This window comes from Macrosteles quadrilineatus, unplaced genomic scaffold (assembly GCF_028750875.1).
Source record: "Macrosteles quadrilineatus isolate MER2022 unplaced genomic scaffold, UCM_ALF_1.0 Scaffold_9__3_contigs__length_116548681, whole genome shotgun sequence".
Classification (NCBI taxonomy): domain Eukaryota; kingdom Metazoa; phylum Arthropoda; class Insecta; order Hemiptera; family Cicadellidae; genus Macrosteles; species Macrosteles quadrilineatus.
In genome coordinates, this window is record NW_026542602.1 from 51,760,522 (window position 1) to 51,771,722 (window position 11,201).

Consider the following 11,201-nt stretch of genomic DNA (forward strand, 5'->3'; position numbering starts at 1 on the left):
ACCTCTGGATTTAACAATGTTTTGTGTTTGGTGTATTCTGAGGACAACTTTTCATTATTTACTATTGTATTTAATGTTTTCCCACGCCGTTTTTCTTCCACTGTTTTCTTCCTTGCCATCAATTTTCATCATTCTATATTTCTGAATGTACTGATTGCTTGTTTTTGTTGTTTCTTGGCATTTTATTGTTGCGGAAAGTAAATAATTCTTCATTTTATTGTTCAATTCTAATGTGTTTCATCATTTCTTTTCTTCTGATAACCTTTAGCTGTCAATGAAATCACCGAATAAGTATGCCCATTCTGTTAAAGCGCTTAAAGATATGTTATTATTTTGGCTATTTTTCTTTGTACATTCACAGACATTCCTCGCAATAGCAGTTTAATACAATCCGATACTTGCTTTTTTCATGCAATTTCAAGTTAAGAATTTTTATGATTTTTCCTTGTGGTTGTGAAATAACAAAAATTAAGAGTATTTTTACTTATACATTCATTTAATAAAATAAAGAATTGTGTGTTTTTCTGCGTAGCAATTTATTCAGCCGGGTCTTTTTCTAAATGTGTCTGTAGCACTTGTTTAAGGATTACGTTTTCATAATATGGCTATATCCCCAAGTAAATTAATTTATATCTACAAAATTTATTAGGGTGAGAGAATACTGTTGAATAAAGTTAAAAGTCTACTTTTGTAAAAATAAACAGTGTACTGTGTTTGAAATCAGTGTCTGCCACTGAACTTGAATTGTTGTCCAGGTGGGGACTTGCTGGTCAGTTTGACGTCTACGTTTGATGCCAAACTGAGATCTCTGTTGTCGAGTGTGTCAGACAGTTCCTCGCCTTCTCCTCCTTTCAGCGACCCCAGCCTTCACAAGGCCACGGATAAGGAGGTAAATACTTGCTGGCAATTCTCTTTATGGTTGTGGATTATATATTGTCGTTTACAAGATTAATAGTAGATATCATACTATTCTAAAACAAGTTGGTCGTTAAAAATACTAAAATTATGAATGTTGATAGCACTGTCAACTTATGTCCATATCTGGCGTGTTTAGTGATAATTTACTTGACATAACCGGATGTATTTAACCTTATGTTGTGAACAAATTGATATTGTTAATGTCCATAGTATCTGAGTACTTGCAGCTTATGTATTAATGAACATTAATGCATTTAATGTACCTTATGTTAGTTGTTACATTGCATTTTATTGTTTCAGGGAAAGGAAGATGAGGCCAAGGAAGAGTGCTGTACAGAAAAGGAGAAACCAGACCAAGAATTAAAAGTTTCTAAAGAAGACAACGCAAAAGACAATGAAGAAAAAAATAAGGAGAATACTGTAAATAACGACTCGCGAGTTTTGCACCCTTATAGGTCAGAATCTGCCAGCAAAGACGAGAGAAACTCCCTGACCAAAAGTGATTCTTTTAAACTGAGGCGGTCTGAATCTCTCAACAAAGACTCCAACAGCAAGTTGAAACGGAGCGACTCGCTGACAAAAAACGAAAAAACCGAGTCAAACTTGAACAAACGAAGACAGTTGGAAGCGGGTAGGTGGAACAACGCGGTGAAACTGAAGCGGAAGACAGGGTCTGCTATAGATAGATCCATCAAGAGACGTCACACGGTCGGAGGAACGAAGGACTTTGATAAGGTTCACTGGTTGGATAATAGACAAAGAGAGGCGCAGGAGGAAAATAGTAAGAAGGAACGGAGGACAAGTTCCCCGGACCTCAGTACCTCACGGTTGTCTGCCGTCGTCTTGCTGCCCCTAGAATCTCATGTGTAGCTAGTCCCGTAGACTTTACTCGTCAAGAATGTTTATAAATGGATTTTTATAGTGTGAATGTTGTTATACTGAGGCTAAATGAACGTTGATGTGTGTCGAAAATGACAATTTTTAGTATTATTAGGGAAGAAAGCTGCAAAGCAGCAAACTGTCTCTTGGAAATTGTTTTTTTCTTGGTTATTCGCTTTTATTGTGAATATGATTTTATCTTCGATACTCTATTAATTTTAATAAATTTTAATATCAGTGTTTACTATAACTTGTTATATTTATCTTTTTTTAAGAAACCTTAGTGACTTTAGAAACTGATTATGATTAAATTATAAGCACTACTGTGATAATGGAACGCATTTAAATGAGGTTAAAAAGGCATTTAAAATGTTTAAATTACTATCTCTTATTTCAAATTTAATTAATTACATGTAAAGCGACGACAGCTATGGTAGTCTGAAGTGGATTATTTGTATCCTTCTTTACTGTTTCTACCAGAATAAAGTGAAATACACTCAAGTAGACAACTCTCAGATCTTTAGATTGATTTGAAGAATTTAAGTTACTAAACAGATTTTACGTAAAGCGTAATTTGCTTCTTCTTATCACTTTTATTGATAGGGTCGCAAGTAAAATTGCTCCTTCAAGGATGTGTACAAAATTCTAACTTGAATATCTATTAGGGATTTTTTTTTATCAGGCAATTTTGATTTTTTCATTAATAACTTAATGCAACTTTTTTTAAAGTTTAAAGACTTTAAAAACCATTTCTACCCAAACATCATGGGTTATTTATTTATCAATATATTTGATCTCTGGTTTACTAGATTAAAAGTCAATCAATAGTTAATCTATCATTTTCATGTGATTGATTAACCAAGTTGTGTTGTAAGAATGCAACAACTTAAAAATTTATTGCAGCTTGTATTTTAAGACCTTTAGCAAAGCTTTATTTCGAACATTTTTTTGGAATTTTTAGTTTCTGTTGGTCCGTTTAGATTTTTAAGATGTATATATATTTTGTTGTGTATAAATTTGTTGATAGTGCATTACAAGTTGCTATACTTTTACATAAGGTTCTGCTCCTGGTTGCTGGGCTATGGTGGAAGCTCTACAAGCTTGTTTAAGATTCTCGTTTTCATATGTTAAACTTTAACAATATTTTATGTCTGCAATATGAAATTCAATGTATTCCTTTTGTTTCAATTTTTTTATAGTGATATTATTATCTTTTTTCATTGATTGCTTAAAATTATTATTCAGCAAAAAATACCGTCCTTTTTACATATATTCTCAACTTACCTTTTAATTATATTTTTCAATTTTTATTACTACTGATTAAAAACTATTGTTATCAATAGTGTAACAATTATTCATGACAAAAATTACAAGTCAATTTAACCATGGATTACGCCATCTCGATCTTTGTTATAGAATAGGTCAGTTATACCGTGAAAATTGTAAAATATTTACAGTTCAATAAAAAATTGGTAAAATTACTCATTTTTATTCTGCTGGACTGAACACGTTATACAACATTATGTGAACATTTAAAATAAGATTTCTGTCCAATATACATGATATTAAATATAAAAAAACAGCAATATCTATATAAATAAAATTAGAGTTTTGTCTGTACATTGCTTAGAATAATGAACTTTTTGGTTATTTTTACATTTCATAGGTCAGAGAAACCGAATCAAACCTTATCTCAATTTCTGTCTGTCTGTCTGTCTGTCTGTCTGTCTGTCTATCTGTCATTCTCTTGGTAACGCTAAAATACGCACTTTATTACAACTACTCCTCAATAACTATAGCACTGTCCCGCCTGAAACTTATTTTCCAAATACTATACATATATGAGATGGTTTTAGACGTATTTCATCGAATATGAGACAGTTAGATATTTAACAGTAAACCCTTGAAAATCAAGTTTTTGTCGATTTTTGACGTGGAATTTCTGGAAGCCCATGTTAACCTTATGAGAAATGAAATTATTGAATCTTAACAGCTGTTTCAATTAAACAAGTTGGTTCTGTTCTGTGATGTTCAATAGCATTAAAGTTACAAGGATTACCAACAGGGTGCAGCACTAGCACTATTATTTCTTTTACATTTATGACAACAGCTAATTTGCAACCTGGAGGCGAGTGAGCGTAGCGAACGAGCTAACCTGAAGGCAAGTGAGCGTAGCGAACGAGCTAACCTGAAGGAAAGTGAGCGCAGCGAACGAGCTCCAACATACAGGTGAGTGAGCGTAGCGAACGAACTTCAACCAGGACGTGATTGAGCCATGCAAACGAGATCAGATAGTAAAAATAAAAGTAAGCCTACCGTTATAGGATCGACCGGCAGACACAGAGGTAATTTAACCTTTTATTGATTGTCATACCGATCCGGAACAACAAAAAACAACATAAAATGAAGCTATGTATAATAGTTTGGCCAGCATATCTTAAAATATGCAAACCAACTGCTGTTCTTTATATAAGAAGGTTTCAACTGAATATTATAAGATCCCCGTGCGTAGAACGGGTACACAGCTAGTTTTTTATAAAATTATATTTTTAGAGCAGACTTTGATCAAGAAAAGCGACTCTATGTGATTTTAGATTTAGGCCAAAGAGTATAAAATATGTAAGATATTGAAAACTGTTAAACAAAGTTTTAATTTGCAGAGTGATTTTTATTTGAGCTTTTGTAAGCATATTTCCTTAAGCTCTTTTATTTCAGAGTTGTTATTATGTTGATGTTGTATCATTTTATCATATATGCGTTAGTTGTAATTATTTATTTAGCCACAATGTACATTTTCATTCTGATCGTTGAGAAGTTTATTAGGTTAATGATTTAAAATGTACTCATGTATAAACGTGATTTTAGCTCTGTACCTTTGTAAAGAATTGTCCAGTGTAAATATAGAAAAGTCACAGCCTCTTCTGTTCTTTTACTAACATGTCACCTATCACAATCCCATTGGTAATTGTTTACTGGCTACTGTATCTGTTTTGTGTTCTTATCATATACGTTTTTTCAGACTGTGGTGTTTATCATTTAGGAATGATAAAGGATAGTCATGTATGAAGAATTATCTGTTTTGGTTAACAAACATCTGTGACCTAATTCAACATTTTGCTAACATGACATTTCGCCATGTGACATGTGCATCATTACAGACAAATTGCAATTTTTAATAGAATGGAATCTATCTAGGAACCATTTTTTTTTACCAGTCCTTCCTTAGTAATTAAATTACACTAGAACCTCAATAACAAATATAAATAAGACTTATCAAGGTTGACTTCTTAGCGAGATTTGCAATAACATGAGATCAAGGGTTGAATAAATTCAATGGGATTTGAAAATGGCCCTTATTATATATCAAGGGTCTTGTTATCGAGGTTCCATTGTATCTTTTATTCACTAAGGAAAAGGTTTTCAAAAACAAACAGTAGGAAAGGAATATAAGTTTGTATCAAACTTAACTGAGATATTAGAATAGTTTAATATTGTCTGTAAATATTTCTTGATCGTAATTACATCAGTGATAGTATAGCCTGCTGAGTAGTGGCATGCTGCCGGCTGCGTGTTCGCTTTGCATGTGAAGGCTTCACACTTGTATCCGTTCCCATCACTTCACAGAATTCACCGCTGTGGCTGGCCTTGGTCATGACCTATCCTATAAACTGTGAACGTGCAGAATCACTACAGTCATTGTCACCCAATCTTTTAATGTTCAGGAATCTTAAAGTTGCTACGAATTCTCTGTGGGTGATCTTCACTGCATTCTTTGTAGTGCAATTGCAATATGCATCAATCCAAACAAGAATCTTTTAATGCCAATGCATCTAAGTTTGCAAATAATATATGTGGCTGTTCTTCACTGAACTGTTTGGAGTGATGTGCAATGCAATATGCACGATTCAAAACTTTTTTATTGTTCTATACATTCAAAATTGTATTGATGAATACTTAGTGCGCATCCAAAAATCATCTATATAATGGTATGTTTTTGGGAATCTATTAAAGTACCTTAACACATTTTCTTCAATACACATCTATTTATTGTACAAAAAGTCCTATACAACAACAAAGCTATTTTGACTTTGTGGTTCGTGCCATTTTAATAGCATTTTGTATCATTAATAGAGAGAAAGATCCAAAATTGAAGGATTGATTTGTAAGACAACAAGAAATAAAACGTTTGATGCAGACATTGACACTGACTGAGTACTACAAGAAAGAGTTTATAACTATAAATTAAGCCTGTAAGAGATCTACGTAGCTGGAACAGATTAAACAACGTTATTGTTTATGAGGTACTGCCGTTTGCAAAACAAATAGTTTTTAAGATTAAATACATTCAAATGCATAATGTGAAACAATCTAAACGAGTCATTTTGAAAATGAAATTCCTTCAAACCTAGGGATATGGCCGGGACTCGAGTTTTCGAGAAATTTGTGAGATTAAAAAAAAAACTCGTTGGTTTGAGGGAGATTGACTTTGCCCCAAGAGTTAAAATAAATAAGAATACTAAGAATGCCTTCGCAAAGGAAACGCAACAACAACGCGCTCCTGTATTACGGGTATTGCAGAGACTTTCTGAAGGCGTTTTTTAACTGTGTACATCTAAAAAATCTGTTTTCCTACAGTCACCCGACAAAGTTGGCTTCCTTGTACTGTTTATAGTACAGAAAGCTGCCAATTGCTGCATATTTATACTTTGCCGTACGGTTTATACTTTGCCGTACGGTTTATACTTTGCCGCACATCAGGATTCCAACGAAACAACACAAAACAGCGTGGTTCTATTACGCACATAATTCGTGTACGCTTGGAAATAGGTTGGCAACACTTAAAGATAATAATACCATGAGCAGCTGATTGACTATTATAACTATGATTTAACCTGTCATTTCGTGTTTATAGTTTCGGTATTTCTGAACTTTCTGGACTTTTCTTTTCAACGTTTTTAAAACATTCCTACGATCTTAATAAACAAGAAAATACCTTCAAAGCATTTTTTTAGGCGCGGAAACCACTTAAAATTACAAAAACATACGGAACTATATTCTCAAAACGCGGAGCACATTTCTTGCCGAGTAAAAATAGCGGAGTGATACGGACCGCGGGTACTACTTTCTCTAGGGCACCATTTGTGTTGCCAGCTGAACCTAAAAACGTGTTGTATAGTGTTTGAAAGACTAATTATTTATATGCTTTATAGTGACTGTAGGAAAAATATAATGTGTAACACGAGTGAACCCTAGTTACACAAATAACTATTTGCGGTCATTTGTTCATCCTAATCATATTGTTTAGGACACATTTGAAACTTGGCCAATGACAAATAATTGTTAGTAGACCCGTACCATGTGGACTTCAATGAGCATTGGATATTAGTTTACAAGGTTTAACCTGCTATTGTCCCCTGAAAGTGTGTCTTAGGTCAATAATGTATTTATTAACTTTTCCATTCACATCTTAGCCTGGTTAAAAGGCTAACAATGGTCCTATCAACCTACCACGAATCGCATGTTCGACATGATGGCTTGCAGATGTGTACAAGATTCATTTCCCTCCAAATAACGATCTGTTTTATCGTAGTAATTCTCACGGTAGTTTGCCTAGTTAGCACGGAAGGCGCCGATGTAAAGTTTACTGACATCCCGTCACAGAGTACCTTCCAGTGCTAGGCTACGTTCCTTATTGTTACCCTTTACACGTTTTAAGTCCTACCTATTTGTAGTTCATACACACAAGTATACAGAAATGCTTAGTAATCGTTTAACATATAGCAGAGCTTTATTAACTCTAAAATAACAACTCATAATCTAGAAAGTTAAAAATGTAATCTGCATCTAAAGATTGGAAAAATCTAATTAATTTGACTTGCGAAGCAGAGATGATTAATTGTGGACAAGAGTCAATGATGTGTCACTAAATTAAATTTACATTTATACTAACAATATATCACAAACTGCCTTATGTCTATATAATTCAAACAAATAGTTTTAAACAATATAGGTAGAAAATATATATCATGTCGGAAAACGTATTTACTTAAAGTTAGCTAGTCCTTTGAACTTAGAGTTAACAATTTATCTTGGTTTTTACTTAGAGTAACACGCATTTACATAAATTATACTAAGCAGTAATAATGTTTAAATGATAGTTGTTATGATTTCAAAAGAAGAATTAAGTTTCAGAAAGTGAAACAGAAACTTCAACTTAAACCTTGATAACCCGCGTTTAAAATTGTTTCCTCGCCAAACACCTGAACGTCTGCGCAAAGCTCTTTCACTGTAGAGAATTTCTGAGAGAACCAGTTACACAACTTCCCTGAACAATTGTTACAAGAGCTTAGGAAACTGGATCTCTGACTCCTCTCTACTGCAGTTTTACTGAGACTTTGCGTCGATGGGCCAGGATGTTTGGCGATGCATTACTCAGTCTTTCCGTTCGACCAAAAATTTCGCAAGATAGTCATTGACGCCATCAACCGGCCGCAACGGACGACAGGAGCGGTCCTTCCCCAGCTGGACCAGATGTTCGGCAAAGTCTTCCTTCTCCTTTTTTGACGTCCCAGTGATGAACTTTCTCGTCTCAGCGAGAAGGACTCCGCCCGGCCTGACCATTGACATGACGTCATCACTGAGTCGTTGAGTGAGGTTCTGGGAGACCATCACCACGTCGAAGAAGTTGCGGAACCTCGGCCGCCGAGGTAGCTCCAGCAGAGCATTTGTGGAGAGGAAGTGAACCTTGGTGTCGGGCACGGAAATCGCCGAGTAGTCCTCCTTCCTTCGACAGTCCTCTTGGATGTCTACAACCTGTGAAACGACACAGACTGACGGAAATGATCGTTTAAATGTGGTAGAACTTTGACCTGACATAAGGTGGAGCAAAGTAAACAAAGACGAAATAGACACAGTAATCTTTTAGGTCAAACCATGTTAAAATACAATTGTATTGACACCAATGTTAACTCTTCGTTTTACTACTGTACATTTAAATACTAGGCTACTGATAGTAAAACCTAATTTGTGACTGGACACTGTGTCTGCATCCTTACCTTCTCCTCACACTCCGGCACCTCTAGAACTTCTGGTAGCTCTGTGATGACTGCACCAAGGTGGGGATCCGGTGCTGCTTGAGGCTCATATGGTGTTTGGGTGGCTATCTCATGAAACATCCGTCTCAGATTAGCCTCCACTATATCTGTAGACCTGTAGCAAAGAAAGAAATTTCGGATATTTTGTCAATCGGACTTCCCAAATGCCCTTCCCAACACTTAGCCAATTGGTATTCCTATCATAGTATATTCTAACCTTTAACTGATTTTTTAACTCACTCGTTACCCAGTAGCCCAAAAATTGATCGATAGATGATGAATCAAACATCAAAGTTTCTCGAAAGGGGCTTGAGTTAGATACAAATGTTTATGTAGAGTTTAAAGTTGGTTTTAGTTTCATTATGATATTCTTGAGTTAGCTCACTGACCTGTGTGTCATAACGTTGTTTCTGACCTCCAGGAGGTTCTTGTCCTCGCTGTCAGTTCCGAAAGCCAGGTAGGGCGGAGACACGATGTCCCCCAGGTAGCCGTGGTTCAGTAACCTGCTACCCAGCTTGACTATACCGGACGCCATCGTGGGGTTGGGTTCTGTCTCCTCGCACTCCAGCCAAGTAAATGCCACCCCTGTCCCTCTCCAATGTTTGTACTCCCTGAAAAGCCACACTTAGTCTCTTTGTATGGTGTATATTGTATTTATATTCAATTAAGAAATTCAAACTATATAAAAGGCAAGAGGTAAATACTAAAATATATACGACCTTAAAAATAAACACCTACGTAACTGACAGGATTTTTCAAAGATGATGGATGAGGTGCTAATGTTGTATGAACTTTAAAAACGTTATTGTGGACAGAACAGTGCAAACTCTCGTTTTATTTTAAAACGTGGGACACATCTAGCCTACTGCATATTTTTGACTACTCTAGAGCTCTTCCAAACTATCACAGTTATTGTTTCTCAACGTTGTATAGGCCTATAAGGCAACCTGTAACCAAATGTTCATTTTTTAGAAATTATATGCAATACGATTGAGTGTGTTTATTTAGTTTCATAATCACTCTCATTTGGGGGCTTGATTTAAACCTCAAATTCGTTATCACAAAACCGATAGCTACATGCTTAACTGAAGAATTCCAAAGGTGTTTGACATGAATAAATTTTTATTTGCGTATACTGGTATCAACCCATCAATTTTTCTGTCTCCAGAATCGCTACCACTCTCTTCTACTATTAGATTTTATTTATTTCATACACTCACTATAGATTCACTCACCTGGGGTTAATTCTTTCCCCTTCTGGTATTTCCTTGAGTCTCATGTAGTAGTCCCAGTCGAACACACCCTCCTTGGAGTCATATCTCGTCCCCAGACTTTGCCGAATCCTCCCGTCCCACAGCTTCAACACGTTTTCGAACCTATTTTTCGCCCAAAACTGAAATATCGTCTCCAGATTGTCTCTTTCCTTGTACTTCATCATGCTCACGCTGACCAACGGTAGTCTAGAGTTCAGATATACCTCACTCGTAATCATATTCACTAACTGATATGACTTTTTTACTATGTACTTATTGGTGTTTGGTCTAACCAGAATGTTTCCATATACCTCCATCCATAGTCGCGTTTTATCAAAAAGTCCCAGTTCATCTGGAGGCTCTAACGCGATTAGTAGTAGAAGAATTTGTCTCGCCACCATTTCTAGCATTACGTCCGCCACGTAAAAATTTATTTTCTTTCTAGGACGTTTGTAATATCTTGAGATTGTCTGTAAAATGTGACGCGCATCAGATGCGCCGATTATCAAAATGTTAATTTCGTTCTTTGACATCACAGATTTCACGTCACTTATTTCTTCCAGCACATCCACTGCAGGCCCGTAACCCCAAAGCATTTTGAAACTTATAAAATGTTTAATTTTAGAAGTTGAAATGTTTAACCTATAACCACTCAGTCACCGCGTCGCAACCAACTGATGTTCAACTAAGTTCAGTAAACAAGTGTTGCCAGGCAACGGTATACACTCACGCTAGGGCTTTCTCACACAACTCTTAAAGGTTTACTGATGCATTGATTAGCTTTCTGGGAACCACAACAAGGTTCTTGTTATATGTTATTTACCCAGGACATTGTCCTTTGTCAACCCCCTGCGGGGTTAGGTGAACAATGAATTGTGTATCAATCCTTAAACTTTGAAGAAAGCCAATTTCCTGAATTAACCGAAAACTATAGTGTATGAATAGTTTTGTCAAAATAATCAGCATTTCTCTGTGGTGGCTATAAGAACATTTTAGCCTGACAACGCTTTTATGTTTCAATATTAAAATTAAATTTCACTTAAATAAAATCCAAGCT

The 11,201-nt window shown here is 35.5% G+C and overlaps 2 protein-coding genes across 2 annotated transcripts in view; one reads left to right on the forward strand and one right to left on the reverse strand.

The window, feature by feature from the left end:
- LOC129001958 (rho GTPase-activating protein 23) overlaps positions 1–2,047 on the forward strand; it is a 158,424-nt gene extending 156,377 nt beyond the window's left edge. Inside the window, exons 32-33 of the mRNA XM_054429407.1 lie at positions 756–889; positions 1,219–2,047. Of these exons, the coding sequence (XP_054285382.1) occupies positions 756–889; positions 1,219–1,788 (704 nt within the window). The 3' untranslated portion in view covers positions 1,789–2,047. The remainder of the gene's footprint in view (positions 1–755; positions 890–1,218) is intronic.
- Positions 2,048–8,031: 5,984 nt separating this feature from the next.
- LOC129003433 (dynein axonemal assembly factor 3) lies at positions 8,032–10,802 on the reverse strand. Its single transcript, XM_054431726.1, has 4 exons — positions 10,127–10,802; positions 9,281–9,502; positions 8,853–9,006; positions 8,032–8,610 (listed from the first exon to the last, which is right to left on the reverse strand). The coding sequence occupies exons 1-4, from the start codon at positions 10,738–10,740 to the stop codon at positions 8,230–8,232; spliced, it is 1,371 nt and encodes a 456-aa protein (XP_054287701.1). The 5' UTR covers positions 10,741–10,802; the 3' UTR covers positions 8,032–8,229.
- Between the last annotated feature and the right edge of the window lie 399 nt (positions 10,803–11,201).